At 50.5% G+C, this 16,495-nt stretch overlaps 7 protein-coding genes across 7 annotated transcripts; 3 read left to right on the top strand and 4 right to left on the bottom strand.

Annotated features, from left to right (window-relative positions):
* Positions 1–337: 337 nt before the first annotated feature.
* RAD50 (MRX complex DNA-binding subunit) lies at positions 338–4,397 on the bottom strand (the record flags this gene model as incomplete). Its single annotated transcript, XM_033573381.1, has 4 exons — positions 338–346; positions 402–4,175; positions 4,234–4,324; positions 4,390–4,397. The coding sequence occupies 4 exons, from the start codon at positions 4,395–4,397 to the stop codon at positions 338–340; spliced, it is 3,882 nt and encodes a 1,293-aa protein (XP_033423933.1).
* A 672-nt stretch (positions 4,398–5,069) lies between these two features.
* On the top strand, positions 5,070–6,436 carry WC2 (GATA transcription factor LreB; the record flags this gene model as incomplete). Its single annotated transcript, XM_033573380.1, has 2 exons — positions 5,070–6,273; positions 6,393–6,436. 2 exons carry the CDS (start codon positions 5,070–5,072, stop codon positions 6,434–6,436), a joined length of 1,248 nt encoding a protein of 415 aa, XP_033423932.1.
* A 739-nt stretch (positions 6,437–7,175) lies between these two features.
* On the bottom strand, positions 7,176–8,121 carry ATNIH1004_008775 (uncharacterized protein; the record flags this gene model as incomplete). The annotated part of the gene is made up of 3 exons (XM_033573379.1): positions 7,176–7,455; positions 7,518–7,817; positions 7,889–8,121. 3 exons carry the CDS (start codon positions 8,119–8,121, stop codon positions 7,176–7,178), a joined length of 813 nt encoding a protein of 270 aa, XP_033423931.1.
* A 915-nt stretch (positions 8,122–9,036) lies between these two features.
* ATNIH1004_008774 (FAD-dependent oxidoreductase) lies at positions 9,037–10,183 on the top strand (the record flags this gene model as incomplete). Its single annotated transcript, XM_033573378.1, has 3 exons — positions 9,037–9,210; positions 9,274–9,671; positions 9,724–10,183. The coding sequence occupies 3 exons, from the start codon at positions 9,037–9,039 to the stop codon at positions 10,181–10,183; spliced, it is 1,032 nt and encodes a 343-aa protein (XP_033423930.1).
* A 400-nt stretch (positions 10,184–10,583) lies between these two features.
* On the bottom strand, positions 10,584–12,361 carry ATNIH1004_008773 (metallophosphoesterase family protein; the record flags this gene model as incomplete). Its single annotated transcript, XM_033573377.1, has 3 exons — positions 10,584–10,848; positions 10,907–12,279; positions 12,347–12,361. 3 exons carry the CDS (start codon positions 12,359–12,361, stop codon positions 10,584–10,586), a joined length of 1,653 nt encoding a protein of 550 aa, XP_033423929.1.
* Positions 12,362–12,673: 312 nt separating this feature from the next.
* Positions 12,674–13,680, bottom strand: ATNIH1004_008772 (putative Phosphoserine phosphatase; the record flags this gene model as incomplete). Its single annotated transcript, XM_033573376.1, has 4 exons — positions 12,674–12,885; positions 12,952–13,403; positions 13,462–13,538; positions 13,603–13,680. 4 exons carry the CDS (start codon positions 13,678–13,680, stop codon positions 12,674–12,676), a joined length of 819 nt encoding a protein of 272 aa, XP_033423928.1.
* A 766-nt stretch (positions 13,681–14,446) lies between these two features.
* On the top strand, positions 14,447–15,837 carry ATNIH1004_008771 (tRNA (adenine-N(1)-)-methyltransferase; the record flags this gene model as incomplete). Its single annotated transcript, XM_033573375.1, has 3 exons — positions 14,447–14,609; positions 14,685–14,755; positions 14,830–15,837. 3 exons carry the CDS (start codon positions 14,447–14,449, stop codon positions 15,835–15,837), a joined length of 1,242 nt encoding a protein of 413 aa, XP_033423927.1.
* Positions 15,838–16,495: the final 658 nt, after the last annotated feature.

Here is a 16,495-nt window from a genome sequence, read left to right as displayed (position 1 = left end):
AAAGGCATTTGTGTGAACTTGCAAACTAAAATAGTTCGATATATACAAATAAGTGGCTAGACTCTATTAATGCTTACATGAATTATTAAATATGGTGTCTTGGGTATAGGGCTGGTCAATTCTTCATGGATAGGAGAGATGTATATTGGGTGATGGCATCTACATATTGATAGATGATAGATGATCGCGGTAGAGAGCAAATGCTGTTTGAATATTCTACATATCCCAGACCCATATATTTTACACGAAAAAAGTTTTCAGGGTCCTTTTTAGCCTTTTAAGGGAATTTTGGCCATTCATCAGAATCCCATCCTTGCGATCAAGCCTCAGAAGGAAATCACATAACCTGGAAACCAGTTAGCATAGGTCCACCTACAAGTCTCTAACACAGAACCACTCACTTCAGCAATAGATTGTCTTTCTATGATCGACTTCTGCCTCTCATTGCGAGATACCCGGTAATAGTAATCGCTGAAATCACCACATTGCATATGGCGTAGGAAGTCCTCATCATGCGTGATGATAATCAACTGGAAATTTGCCTGTTGACGACGTGCACGGATAATATCGTGCAGTGACTCTGCAAGGGATCGGATATTGTCCCGGTCGAGGTTGGTTGTGGGCTCGTCAAGTGCAATTAGACCGCAGTTAACGCCAAAACACTCGGCCAGCGCTAGACGGATGATGATACTCGCCAGCACCTTTTGACCGGCACTGCAGCGCCCCCGCATGTCCATCTCTGCGCCTTGCTTGACCATGCAAACACGATAGTTGTAGGATCGGTTGCCCTTCGCATTTTCATTGTCGGAGCGGATGAGAATTGTGTCCACATCAGTTCCCCTGTAGGTTTTCTGCCAAAGCTCTCCAACGATGGCATTGATTTCCTCCATCTTCAAGCCGTGGTACTTCATAATAGCCTTGTCTAGAGCGCTGCCATAACGGGCCAGGTCTTCGACCGCAGCTTTGGTGGTCTCGACCTTGATGTGTGCCTCTTTGTATTTGGACGCCGCGTCCTTGTAATCCGTGTTCCAGTCGGCCAACAGCTGCATCAATTGGTCGTCCTTGGACTTCATCTCACCCATTTTGCTGGCTTGTTTTGCGGCGAGCGCGTTGTGCTCGCGAGTGCGGCGTTCTGATTCTTCTTTAAAACGACTCCGGTCAACCTCAGCGTTTTGGGTCGCTAACTGATCAATCTCTTCCGTCACCGTACCAAGTGCTCTGGTCGCCTGGCGATAAGTCAGGTTGTCCGCATATTGGCGTTTGGTGTTCTCGCTATCCTTCAGCTGAGCAGAAATCTTGTTGATATCTTTCGTTATAGTCCCCAGCTCGGCCTCAAGCTGGTTGATCTCTTTCTCCACTTCTTGAAGTTCTCGTCTGCTTCTCTCGAGCTGGTCTGGACCGCTTCGCTCGTGATAAGCGTCGATTTCTTCGTTCGCCAACTCGAGCTGGTGTACGCTCTCATACAGTTGCGAGATAGCCTGCTGCATCTCTCTCTCTCGCGTCTCAGCACGCTGGCTGACATCGTCATACTTCGCTTGAACCTTCATCAGCTCCGGGGTTAAGTCTTCAATCTCTCGGTCAGCCTTTGCGATGGCCTCGCGCTGTTGAGTATTGAGATTTTTGTATCCCTCCATGCGAGAGAGGAGGTCGTCCTTCTTCTCCAGCTGGAACTTCGCATTATCGAGATTGCTTTTCACGTCCCTTAACTTCAATTCCAAGTTATTGATCTCTGACCGCGTCTGCTCTCGATCATTCGTGAGCTTTGTCAGGTTCTTCTTCAATGCTCTAGATTTTTCGCCAATCGAAGCGAGCTCTTCTTGGATATCTTCCAATGTACGTCCGGAGGTAGTATCCTGTTGTTTCAAAGAAACGTCCTGTATCTGCGCACGAATGGACTTGATCTCAGATTCATATCGGATGATGGTATTGACTGTCTTTGAGAGTGCTTCAACGTCCCTTTTCTTCTCCGTCTTCTCGCTGACGACTTTATCACGATCTTCTAGCTGGTTCAAGAGTTCATCTCGCTGAGTAATGTATTGCTCTTCTTCTTTCTCCATATCAGGAATTTCTGTATTTTTCAAGCGAGACCAGGTATCGTAGGAAGTGCCGGCTGCACGAGCAGTGTTAAAGTCCTCCTCAAGACGGTCCACGTCCTCTTCCTCGATGTCTCGTTTTGCTTTTTTCACCAAATTCTCCAGCTTATTTTTGAATGTCTGTAATTCGGCATCATTCTTGAAAGCTCGAGTACACAGTCTGCATGCCTTCACCTGTTTTGCGGTGTCCAGGCACATAGTCATATACTCGCCGATCCCAGCAAATTGTTCGGCCTGATTCTTTGCCATGTCAAGCTGCACCTGTCGCTGCTGGAGAATTTCGGGGTATTCCTCAGGTTCGTCACTTATTGCCTCGCGGATTTCTGCAATACATTCTTTAAGCTCCTTTTGTCGCTGAGTGAGAATCTTCTTGACATTCTTCATCTTGAATTCTACTTGCTCCAGTTCTCTGCTGACCGCATCCCGCTCGTTCTCAGCACTAGAGACAAGCTTGGATTCATCTTCCAGTGCACGTTGGAAGTCTTGCTCCAAGGATTCAGGCTTCCATTCTGGACTGACAAGCTTCGAGAGACGATCACCGTGGGCTCCCTCCATTGTACTCAGGCTGCGTTCTCGTTCTTTCAGCTCCTTTTTCAGATGGTCCAATCGCGCCAATTCACCGGCTCGTTTAGTCGCATCGATGAGTTCGGTGTTCAGGAGAGAACTCTCATCCTCAAGTCTGCGAATCTCCGAGTTCACGTCCTGGATCTCCTTCTCCCACGAGGCAGCCCGGGCGTGCTCCTTGGCCTGGTCCAGGCGTGAATTAGTATCTTCGATATTTGACTCGAGCGCTGCTTGAACACCCTCGTCGACATTGATATCGTCGAGCTTGGCTTGGTAGGATGCCGCATCTTTATCGTTAGCAGCTATCTGGCGCTTCGCGGCATTTTTAGATTCCTGTAGAGCAGACTTTCGCTGTCCGATATCATTTAGCATGGTCTGTACTTCACGTATCTCGCTTTGTGCATCCCGTCTGGCCCGATCCAATGCCTGATTCTGGTCTTTGAGCAGTTTCCTGACCTTCATCATAAAGTCATCAACCTCGGCCTGGTCTTCGATTTTATCAAATCCACGGATATTGTTATTTCGGGCGATTTCCTTGGTCATTCGTTGTCGCCGCTCCACCTGTCTCTCAAAATTGGCCTTGTCATTCTCAAATTTACCGTATTCTGCCTGCTTTGTGCCCAATTGTTGTCGGGTCTGCTCTATCCGCTCCTTGATCTCTATGTATTTCTCTTTCAGAGATTCTTCCTGTTGCTGGAATTGGACCTGCTTCGACTCGAACTGCTCCAAGTTCGACTCCAGCCATTCGTCCGAGTCATCTAGCTCCACGAGGTGCCTCCTTAGGTTATCAATGGTCACTTGGATACTCTTCGCCTCGATACGCTTCCCTTCCAAAGCGCCCAGGACCTGGGAATAGCTTTCGGATTCTTTCCACGCCTTGTCGGCTAGGTCGGCAACACGCCGCATCTCCTGTGAGAGTTTGTGCGTTTCATCTCGGAGGGCTTCTATTTCATCCTGCAGCTTGATGGATCGCTTCTCTGCCCGGTCGGCCTTCTCTTTGTCCTCCTTGGCATGCTGCTCCATGATCTTATACTTGGCCAGTTCCTCGTTCTGCTTTTTCCTCAGCGCCTTAATATTGTCAATAGCTTTTGTATATTTCATCGCTTCGAATATCTCGTCAAACTTCTTTTTCAGGACCGATGGTTCGCTCATAGGCCATAGGCTTTCGTCCTGGTGGCAGAAAATGACCGAATCGAGGACCGCCTTGGAGACACCGAGATACTGGGGCATGATCTGATCTAACTCGGCGACTCGCGATGAGATAGCGGTTCTCTCACCATCTTTGACCATCAATAGCTGGCCCTCCAGCGTTTTCTGTTGTCGAGTGGTTTTCTTCACCGTGAGTTGTAAACTTCTCGTAACGACCATCTTGGCCCCCGACGTGGCCTTAAATGACAACTTCACCTGGGCCAGCACCTCTTTTTCACCACAAAGCTTGGGGTCGTGGATGAAAGCCCCACCTTTGCTGTTGGGCGGGAGATCCCCGGTGGTGGCATATTTGAGGCATTCGATGATCGTCTGCACCTCCCGTTAGCCTGGCTGAGAGGCAGCCTTGCGCAGATGCAGGTGGTCGTACCGTTTTTCCGGAGCCATTGTAACCGACGATCAAGGTCAGGGGAGTATGGAATTGGATGGTCTCACTGCGGGTGTTGTCGAAGGAACGGACCCTTCAGCATCACCGGAGTAGATCGAGTCAGTAAAATGGCATTCATAAAATTCAGAGAAAATCGACATCGACATACCCAAGAATCGAGAGCTTGTCTACCTTGGCTAGAAAATGAGGGTCAGTCTGCCGAATGCTGGTCTTCTTCACCGTATGACTCTGGAGCACTTACACCTGCCACCTGGTCAACGCACGACACGGGATCAGTTCCAGGGTTTCTCTTTCCAGAGACCACTCACATTTTACAATCTTTCCAAAGACCACTCAAACAGCTCGACGGGGAAGAGCTCAACCGGGAGAGTCTGGATGGTTTGGCGGCGCGTCACGACGCGGGGATGGCGGCGCGGGGTCACGTGATAACTACGGCAGCGCGGTCGCGAGAGTAGCAACCAATTCCGAAAGAAGATATGGAATCGTCGCCCGGGGACAAACGAAGGATGCACGGCGAGGCAAGGGTGATGCATCTATCCAACTATATCGACCATGGATGGATGTAGACATAAAGGACAGACAGGGCAGACTCTGTCCAGGAACCAACCTATTGGACGGAAGCTCCGCCGTGCCAAGCCACCTCATTGGCAGGGCGAGTGGGTCGGCCGTGGTTATACAGTCGAGGAATTGACAGCTCTATCGATGCCAGCTGAAGGGGCGCCGAACGGCTGCTAGTCCAGTCTGTCCCTCTCAGAGTCTGCCCCGGATGTGAAGTCTCAGTCTGTCTGTCCCTTCGACCGTCCCAGTCCGTCCCAACGATGGATTTCAATCCTCCCAAGAGACGGTCAGCGATAGTGGGACACAATCAATTTTCCTCCGTGCCGGGTCCAGGTCACGGTCCCTATACTAATACTAGTACCACTGCTACCATCACCACCACCACCACCACCGCTGCATCCCCTGCAGCGATGACCGCAGTGAGCTCGACAGCTGCCTTAATGGCGGCGGGCATGGAGCCTCGATATCTCCCGCCTTCGCATTGTGAGAATTCGGGCTCGCAAAGCGCCGTTGCTCGACGACCATCAGCTGATGCGTCGAGTGAATTGGGCTGGCCACAGCGCGTCCTAGGTGAAGTGAAAGATATGCTGCTGCTCCTGGGCCCCGACGGACGAACATTATATGCGTCCCCTTCATGTCAGTGGGTAACGGGCTACGAAGCAGCCCAGATGGAGCAACAGCCCATATCGCGTTTTATCCATGATGAAGACCGCGCGTTCTTTGCGACGGAATTGGATGAATGCATCGCTGTTCCCCAGCCACTCCACTGCTATTTCCGATTCTACAAGCGCGACAACACCAGCTGTGTCCTGGAGGCATATGGACATCCGCATATGGCGACTCCCCGTGCGGGCATTGGGAACGAGAAACAGTCCCAAGTCTGTAATGGTGTTTTTCTCATGTGTCGACCGTACCCCACCAGGAGCTCTCAACTGTTAGACTCCTTCCTAGAACACAAGATGGAGAATATCCGGCTCCATCAGCGAATCGCGCAGCTGAAAGAAGAGGAGGAGGTAGACCTAAACGCAGCCAAGCATCCCACTGCGGGACATCCAATAGCGACAGCAACGCATACGCTGCGTTCCCCGTTCATCACCGCCGGTTCGGAAGATGAAGACGACTCATCCGACGAACCAATGATGGCGGATGAGTCCGAGTCACGGTCATTCCTGGAGCCTGTGGCCGAAGACATGTCCCATATCCAAGGAATCGAGGTCATGACCGGTCTGTACTATGGCGACGGGGAAAGATCCCAGGGTCTCAGCACGGGACTCCGTCAGGGCCGTCTCATCCATTGCAACATGGAACCAGGCCCATCCGACCAACCGATGCGCGATGTTCCCGATGGCGACCGACGAAAGAGGCTAAAGGGTGAATACATGTGCACTGATTGCGGAACAGTTGACTCGCCTGAATGGCGAAAGGGCCCCGAAGGACCCAAGACTCTGTGTAACGCCTGCGGATGTAAGTCAAGTCCCTGTCTCTTTCTTTCTTTCTTTCTTTTTTGCTCTTCCCTTTCGGATCTCCAATCTACACCAAAATTATACTAACCTAGATTCTCTTTCTTCCTGTCGCGCATCTAGTACGCTGGGCCAAAAAGGAAAAGAAACGTCAAGACCCAATGTAGCCCCCAGTCCTGCCATTGAATCAATCTCCAGTCGAGTTCTATTCAGCGTTGCGAGCCTTGTTCGATACCCCCCCTCATATACCTATATATATTCTACACTTCTAGTATCTTCTCTCCACAATATTTTGGAAATGTTTTTGTGCGCTGGTACGCAACACTTGCATATATATATATATATATATCTAGCTGGCATGATGGATTGGCGCTTTGGCTTACTTTATTTTGTCTATCAATTTGTTGGGACTAGTAATGTGGATGGATCATCTGTGGAATGGAAAGTTTGTTCATGACAAAAAAAAAAAAAAAAAAAAAAAAAAGATAGCTACTAATGTGTATATCGCGATGACTAGAGTGGAATTGAGGACAAAAGATCAACTAGAAACTTGGAGACTTCCCTCGCAGCAATGGTATAAACAAGCATTTAACCCATAAACATAATATAGAAAAAATCACAACGTAACGAACAAGAACACCGGGACTGGTCGTTTTATTGCGCCTGGCAAGTACATAGACAGGTCACTCCAAGTCGTTTGATCCGACGACCAAGATGCACATGAGGAACGGATGGGATAGATATATAATGTAACGGATGGATGATGATTTCTCATTTCATCTCATGTCTCAAGTCTTGGCTGCCTTCTTCGGCGGCGGGGGGAAATACGCCTGGACCTGAGCTTGGTTTCCAGACGTCAGGGTCTCTGCGGACTCCTGATGTAACGAACCACGATGGTTCGGGGGGCTAAAATGTTCTCGAAGGGGGAAGGTCGGATGAGTCCGTTCCCACGCGGTTAAAGGCGAGACTACGTGGTGTCGTCGTCATGGGTGCGGTCTGCGCTCCTTGCATCGTATCTGCATATGCGGCCGCGGACATCGGGAACATGGTTGGAGACTTGAGAACTAGGTCCTCATATTCTTTCATGGTTCTCTTCTCCTCGCGACGTTCTTCTCGCTCTGCACGCTCCTCTGCCGTTATGAAGCAGGAGTGAATGCTCACAACGAGTTCAACGAAGTAGAGGACACTGTGAAATGTAATGTCAGGCCGAGCACAATCGAATAGACAGCAAACTAGAAGACCACTCACATGATGATAATGGTAAAAGCAAAGAGTGCCTTTGCCTGATTGCAGTATGCGACATTGTCCGGGTTCGAAGCTACCGAGCACTTCTTTGTAATGTACCATGGGGGACCCCGCTGAGGATGCTTGGGATCCGATGTATCACTGCCACCCTGGTATACCGCCGCCGGGATGTATAGAGCAAACAATGCAGCATGAACAAAGACCGATAAGGGCGGGTAGAAGATTCGAAGGACATGGACGGGGACCTTGGTGATCATGAAGAAGGTGCTCAACACCCCCAGGACTAGATTGTAGTCGGTGATACTATCTCTGGTCAGCCAGGAACTTCATCGAGGGAAATACAACGTGGCGAGGTAGAGAAGGCGGGGACGTACAATGAGCCCCAGACCATGGGGACTTTGAAGCTGCGGTAGTTGGCAGCGGCGTAGAGCACCTCGTCAGGGGCACTGTTGAAGCCGTTGTCGGCGCCATCCTGCCACAGCTTGCTCCGGTATAGATCATGGGACGCGATACCGGTAAATGTCAAGATAATCACCGTGATGGGGAACTCAATAGCCACCAGGATGTAGAAAAGATTGTGATTACGCCAGTAACGTGGGAAGTACATATCGGCAGCACTATTAGTGACCGTCGTATCGTCAGTAGCAATGGGATGTATTGCAGTTGGTGCTAATGGAGTTGAACACTCTCTCTTGATAGTAATGGTACTATAATGGCCAGGCCGACTGGCTGGGCATTCAGTGCGCACGCATCAAACCACCCAATGTTAAGTCGTAGCACGAGGAATCCAAGAACGACGGAGTCTTGGAAAATCAGCCGGGAAGGCGCCATAGATATGGAGGAGAGCACTGCAGCACCAGCCATCTATGGGCCATGGCCAGGATGAGAAGAGGGGCACAGTGAAAGGCACCAAACAGAAGGATGGGACGAGCAAGTGTTTCCCAGAGGTGCATCTGGCCAATGCATATCGTCAGGAAAGCGCCCGCAACGGGAGGGAGACGGGGGTCCAGCGCCAATAAAGCAGGCGAGACTGAAGCATTGCTGCCAATTCGTCACACACTAGGCTGTGTGATAGCGAGAGGTCTCTGCATGGTCGCGCAGATTGGATGGACCTGTCGACGAGCTAAGCGCCCGTGTGGAGATCGGATCTGTGCTGTGACTGCGCCTGTATTGAGTGACAATCAGTTGGCTGCGCGCTATCATGGGAATCATCTCTTCCATCAGAGTAGACTCGGTTCATCATTAATATGTAGGTAATTGAATGGATGAGATGGTGGTGGAAAAGTGGTGAAGGAAAAGCGAGAGAAAGAAGAGAAGAGAAGAGTGGACAAGACGGACGACGTCATTGTCCGACCACGTCTCTCCTCAATATTCCTCAGACTTGAGTACAACAACCAACTCCCTACCATATCCCAACAATCTAGTACAAACCCCAGTCAACTGCATGCGACCATTCCGACTGCTGCAGTGCCGCCGACTCCATTTCTCTCGCGCGTCACAGCGAACCTTCTCCGCATTCTCGATGAGCCAGGCATCGATACCGCATCTTGTGCGTACCGCCGCTGAGCCCCGACAGAACCGCCTGTACAATGTGCGACTCTCGCATGTCGAGCAGGCCAATCCCTCGGTTCGATTGCTCCAATTAGCCATTCCGCCGCAGAGTGTGGAGGAACCAGAGTCGGAAGGGGAAATCGAGGTATCAGATACCTAATAGGTCATCAATGTGATGATATACAGTACATACTAACCGACCATGCAGCCTGATCACCCACAACCATTCACTTTTCTCCCAGGCCAATGGCTAGATGTATATATTCCCTCTATTTCCCATGCCGGGGGGTTCAGCATCACCTCCACGCCAGCTGATGCCCAGATACTCCCATCTCCACAACCACGAACAGAATCGCTAGCCATCGTTGAAGAGGAAGAACCGGGCCTATCACCGGTTAATCCCCAGGGACGAGCTCCCTACGTCGAACTTGCTGTGCAGTCGGCGCCCGGGAACCCGGCCAGTGCATGGCTCTGGAAACCCGCGACGGAGATCCAGGGGAAAGAACTGACCATCAGGGTTGGAGGGAGCTTCGTATGGCCTCCGTCAGGGATTGTTCTTGAGGAGGTCAGAAATGTGGTCTTGGTTGCTGGGGGAATGGGTATCAAGTAGGTCTACAGAAAATAATACTCTGATATGATGCCTAATCACCAAACCCAGTCCCTTAATCTCCATCCTCTCACACCTCAACAACAACGCCGACGAAATCACGGCCCTCCACCACCCCTTCAACATCCACTGTTTATACTCCACCAAATCCCCCGAGGCATCAACCCTCGACCACATCCTATTCCTCTCTCGACTCCGTCACATCATCCGGTGCCAGTCGCACTCGCAATCGCACCGGCTACGGGTCTCGCTCGATCTCTTCCTAACAAGCCTGCGCGAGTACAAATCCTCTAGTCTTCTGCGCGAACCACCCGCTGATCTGACGATCCATCCACGACGGATCAGCCGATCGGATCTGCAGATGGCCGTGGCTGGGCCAGATGGGAAGGTCAATCCCCAAAACACGGTGTGCTATGTGTGTGGTCCTCCGAGTATGACGGATGAGTTGGGGAGTGTTTTGGGGGAGTTGGTGGGCCAGAAGGAACGTGTGTTCTTTGAGAAGTGGTGGTGAAGCTCAAGATTGATCTTGTAGGTGTACCAGAGATGGAACCATGTAATTATATATCATGATATTGTACTTTGTTCTTGGTATTGCTTTGAGTCATGTCCGATCCATTAGCATTGTGAAGATACCCACTCCCTTACTGAGCAGTCTTTTAATACTGGGCTATCTATATCCACTATATAGCAATCGAACAGTTACATCCACCAGGTCAATGAAACAGAGTTCAAGGCGCAATCACCGTGCGATATGCTCGTGCCGACATAATTAGAAGCATAAATAACATGGAGACGAAATGGATTTAGATTCCCCCATGACCAGAAAGAACTGGAGAAACTCTCTCGGACTGATGTAAAACTAGATTCTTACTTCTTGAGAACCGGGAAGATGAAGCTGAGGAAATGCCATCTTATGTGCTTTCCTCGGGCCCTTTCACAACACCGCCATCGACGATCATCATCTCGTCGATCTTGGCCTCGGTCTGGCCGTATTCCAGCCGCTTGTACGTCATGACTCGTCCGGCGTTCATGTCAAAATCAAACAATCTGATACGCCGGACATAGTCCCCGTAGCCCCCGTAGCCTCCAAACCCAGCGCCGCCTCCATAGCACATCCACAGCGACGGCTTTTCGTGCTGATCCTTGTTCAGCATGCAATAGTCATTGACATGGTCACTAGACAAAGGTTAGCTATCGCACCATCACCAAGTCAAAGCGGATTGCTTTCACTTACTGTCCGGCACTAACAAAGAGGATTCCTTCTTCTTCCAGCGCATCCTTAAAGCCCGAATTGAACCCCGGAGCCGTGGGCGCTTCCAGCCAATCTCCGCGGTAATAATTCTGAGGTTCACGGTACTCAGGGAGCGGGATGTGGATGAACGCCACATCCATATGCATGTGGGTATATTCACGGTGTTTGGCCTTCAGGCCCTGTGCGGTGTTTTTGAACCACCGGATCTGGCTGGGCTTAATCCAGTCATAGCCTCGGAACTGTCTTTCGTCCGGGGAATAGGAGTGGGAGTCTAGGAGGTAAATCGATAAAGCAGAATGTGTGTTTCCGCGACCCAGAACTTCGACGATGTAGTTCCCAACCCCATCCACTTCTTCAGGGCCAGCCGTCGATAGTGAATACGGTAGATCTTCCAGGATAGTCATGAGCCCAGTCCGTTTGAGGTTGCCCTCGTCATCGTGATTGCCGAATATAGCCGCATATGGGATCTTGCGATCAACTAGCTGCTTGACCACTTTGAATAGCGCACTCTGCGCGTCTCGAGAAGTCTCACCATTCACCTGATCTCCGCTCATAACCACCAAATCGGGCTGCTCTTCGTCTAAGAGCCTTTCCACAAATTCCAGCGTCCGCGGATCCGCCTCACACTTGCGGCCGGGGACAGGTTCAGCTGGAACAGGCTCTCGACACACCCCAAGACCAGTACTCAGATGCAAATCTGCCAGTTGCATGATCTTAAACCGACCATTGTCGTTGATCCTAGGGACGGGCTTTTTGATCTTCGGGAGGTCTCCCCTCCGTATGCTGATACGAGCCTCCAGCTCTTCTGTCCTACTATCCAGTAACAACGGAGTATCCTTAACCTCCCACCCAAGCCGTGGGTCGACGGCATCGGCTCCGAAGAGAACATCGATCGCAGTAACGACGGTTTGCGAGTCGCTTGCATGGCGCTTTGCCGTTCTTTTGAGCCAGATACCACCTAGCCTCGGTTCCCACTCCTCGCTTCCGGTCTTGGAGTCAGGAGTCGATTCAGGGACAAGTCGACTGATCTTCAGGTCGATTACGACCTTGTCGGTGGGAAGCAGATCCTCCTCTTTCTTGCGCTCGAATCGAACGAACGCGCTGGATGTCCAGCCTGTGCGCAGGTAGAGATCTTTCTCGACTTGAGACCATGTCATCGAATCTGGTTTGCAGCCGGAGAATACGTTGATGGACGAGCATGTCGCTATGGTCACGTCTGTAACGACGAAGCCCGAGTAATGGGACGGGAGATATTCGTGGATGGAGTCTGGTAAGACGCGAAATCGATTGTCCAGAGTGAGGACCAGGAGTAGAACAAAGGAAATAAATACAGCGAGCTGCACGCCCGTGCGAACCTACACGAAACCCTGTATTAGCCGTCGGTGCCTAGAAATGGGGATAGGTGCAGAGTAAGGGACCTACAAGTCGGCGTGTCATGACGAAAGTGGAATCCCCTGGCAGGTTTGAAAGGACTGAAAAGCGACCGGGCGCTGTCGCATGATGGAGTGCACAAACTCGAAGGATAAACTCGGGAGGGCTCACCAAGAAGAAGACCTATCGCCAGGTCATCTCAAGGGGCCATGTCTGGGAGAGAATAAATAGATCGATGATCGGCGGCGAAGAACAGCAGGTATTCGGGGGGCGAGTGGGCACTTGCCAATTCAGGAAGGCGGTATAATATATAGTCTTGGCATTTGTTGGGTCTATATAGAAGTCTCTCCTCTCGTCTAGCTCTATATCTATCTAGGTCTATGGAGTGCTGTCGATAGGCATAAATCTGACAAATCCACCGCAATCAGCTCCGAGTTTAGACCTTGTTGGCGCCTTCTTGGCACCTTCCTGGGCCACTGTCTTGGGCGACACTTTGCCACTCAGGATATCCTTGGAGGTCGCAAGAATGGACCTCCAGTCCTCAAAAACAGTAAACGGCCGTCCTTGACGCTTACAGATTGTCACCAGATCTACATAAAATCAGCTCACCAGAAAGAGTGAGAATGAGACATGCAATTCGCGCATGGATAGCTCACCTTTGCCCTTCTTGGCAAACAGAAGGTCGGTCTCGGAGGCAGCAGATGCGTCGGAAACGCCATCTCCCGCATACAGAAGGGTAGGCCTCTCGCTAGCTGGCATGGCGGCGTAAGGTTTGATCTCCAAGGACTTGTCGTGGCCGAAGTGGCTGTCGTCATGGTACTTAATCTGCCAGCCACCTTCGGTGTTGATATCCTTGCCATCGCGACTTTCCACACTGTTGGCCACGATGTGAAGATGATCGTCGAGCGCCTGGCCCAGAAATTTCTCCATCAGTGCCCGGATGATGGGAATCATTCCAGATGACATGATCACAATTGGCACATTGTTCTCCTTAGCCCAGTTATAAAATTCAAGAAAGTACGGGTCCATTTTAATGTTCTTCAGGAGCACCTCGATACACTCGTCGTAGGGGGCTTTGATGCTATCGAGCATATCGCGGAAGGCATCGCTGGTCATCAAGCGCTTTAGTCAGATTGGCCCAGAAACAAATCAGTAGTGCAGCATACCGAAAGCTGATCCTGCCTTCCAGGATGTCATCATTGACTTGTTCGCGTCTTGCTCTGCCATAGCCAAGATTTTCGGTCTTCGAAGAGTCCGTTAGTAACCAGGATGTCCATAACAAGAGTAAAGAGGTCCAATGGCAGTACCAAGAAATCATTGCTGTCTTGAAGCGTGATTGTCCCATCAAAATCCGTGAAAAAGATGATTTTAGGGGTTGTTTTCATATATGGAAGCGTAGAGGGGCTCATGGTCGATTAATTATGGCCGCAAGTTACCAACATAGACAGAATGCCAAATAACACGTTGCTCTATCAGTTAGATGTGGTCAGCCATTTGCAATTCACTTGTTCATTGTGTATCTCATCTCTGGCCATCATTGCCTGTCAATGTGAATTGTTGACGCATGGCAGATTAACTCGAGACGATGAAATAAACAATAGCGAGGGACATGAGGAACTCGACATACGTACTTTTCACAATCCGGAGAGTACTCCACAGCGAGGATTCAGAGAACAAAGAAATAGAAGAACCCCTAGAGGCGACAACAACTAACTACTTGAGCATTTCGTATTGACTCAGACAATCTAAAGCAACTCATGCCAATCAGCGGCACTCGATGGACCCATATGGCACACTAAAAGATGGGAATTCCCCATATTTCTGCCTGTCGCACTATGGATCGTTTCCTGGAGGCTGATCTATTCTGGGCCCACGACTTTTTTTTTTTTTTTTTTTTTCGGGATGGGTACGACTGATTAGTGTCCATCTCAATTATTCCCCCGAGAGGTCATTGATTGAAACTCTCCCTCATCTGACAAATTTCGATGGAATGGCTCGTCTGCTACAATCGTTGCGTCGAGTCCTAGGACTGACTCCCTCCAGATCAGTCCCTACTACCTTTGCCAGGTCAGTAGACACTGATTTCTCTCTCTTTCGAGGTACCGCTCTCGCTGCGACCGTCATGTCTCACATCAGCTAATCTAATCCATCATGTCATTAGAGGGCGACCGGGCCATTGTCCACATCCCGGGCAAATCGTCGATATTGACGAAACCGCTCCAGAAAGGCCAGAAAACGAATGTCCGTCGGGGGTCTCTACTACATGAGAGCATTATTGGCCGAAGAGTCCGCGATCGGATCCAGGCGCAGAAGGGTATGTTTGCATTATGTTATGTGTTGACACAAGGGATGGAGAGACTGACATTTCAACTTCTATTCAAATCCATAGGCCCGGAGTATCGTGTCACGCTTCCTACGCTCGACGAGTACGTTGTCCTCACGCCTCGTCTAGTAACGCCGGTATGAGCACAATCCTACCACCACGACCTGACTCGAGAAAGAAATCCCGTCGGTTAACGTTCCAGTCCCAGTAGATCTATGCCGCCGATGCGAACCTGATCGTTTCCCTACTCGACATCCACGTCGCGCCTCCCTCTCAAGAAGAAAAACAATCTCCATTGGAGATTCTCGAGTCAGGAACCGGCCATGGCTCCTTGACCCTACACCTATCCCGCGCCATCCAGGCCGCAAATCCCACTCCACCGCCAATACCCTCCATGTCCCAGATCCAATACCTACAGGGCCGACCTCTGCGGCCAGGAGAGGACGACGCACCGCACACTTCTACTAGCGAGAACGACTCTTCCCCGAGTAACCCCCTCCAACAACAATGGGACATTTGGCGTTCACAGCGTCGCGCAATACTCCACACGGTGGACGTATCGCCGAAATTCTCCGCCCACGCGGAGAAAATCGTCCGAGGGTTCCGACGAGGTCTATATGCAGGAAATGTGGACTTCTACGTCGGACACGTTGAGAACTGGATCGCAGATCAGATCCAACGACGAACTCCGAAGCCTCTCCTCCCCCTAACTCTGACATCACGAACGGTCGAGCCGTTCCTCACCCACGCCATCCTCGACATGCCGGCTGCCAATCAGCGGATTCCGCACGTGGCTCCCATACTGAAGAAAGACGGCATCCTCGCAGTGTTCATGCCAAGTATCACGCAGATCGGCGAATGCGTAGATCTCATCCGCAGGCAGGATCTCCCGTTCGTCATGGACAAAGTCGTCGAATTGGGCCCTGGTCTCAGCAGTGGTCGACAGTGGGATGTTCGGTTCGCCGTGAAGAAATCGCGAGCAGATCCGTCGTCGTGGATGGAGACCGTCGATGCAGGGGATTCAGCTGTCCAGCCAGACCTAGATTCTCTCGCTGAAGATAAAAATATGGGGGATATTGCGTCTGCTCCTGCGGAAGAAGAGACGTCCAGGGACTACAAGGATAGTGTGCTTGTCTGTCGACCCAAGGTTGGAAACCGCATTGTGGGTGGGGGATTTGTTGGGATCTGGAGACGTATTGAAGGCACCCGGAAACGCTGAATGCGTGTTTTAGTGATACCCCCTTTGTATGACTACTATTATTGTATTATGGATATAGACCAGAACTGTACTATACTCATCCTCTTATACCTGAGATCAAGAATACCAACCACCACTACATCATCAGCCTACAAGAATTATATCTACCCTCTCAACTCAAGGCAGAAAACAAAGAGCAAGACCACTCTACTTCTAGTAGAACAGTGAAATTGACTTCAAGACTAGATAGATAAACCAAGTCAATTCAGACAACGCAACGAGAGCCCAACCCCATTCGCCGAAGGAGAGAGACAGAAATCAAAGACGAAACCCGGATCTCTCATCCATATCTCCCCAGCCCCATCCTTCCGATCCCATCCCATCCCCCCATCCTATCCTATCCGATTCCCAATCCACCGACCTTGCCAGACGTACACGTCAAACATGAATGGAAGAGATAAAAAACGAAAAGGAAGAAATGAAACTGATTGGCAGATGGAACTGAAAGAAAAATAATGCGGACTCAGGCAGAAACGTAGGTAGGTAGTCAAAGCCTAAGACATGCCAAACAAGGAGATTGCCGCGCCATTTGAACTACTTTCCAAAAACAAAAGATAATAATCGGGTTTAATTGCACAAATACCCTCATGACGACGGCAACAGTAACAAGGAATAGACT

The sequence above is a fragment of the Aspergillus tanneri genome (assembly GCF_003426965.1).
Source record: "Aspergillus tanneri strain NIH1004 chromosome Unknown AapTan_6_pilon_pilon_pilon, whole genome shotgun sequence".
NCBI lineage: Eukaryota > Fungi > Ascomycota > Eurotiomycetes > Eurotiales > Aspergillaceae > Aspergillus > Aspergillus tanneri.
The sequence above is the reverse complement of the archived record's forward strand: the minus strand, read 5'-3'. Positions and strand labels throughout refer to the sequence as shown.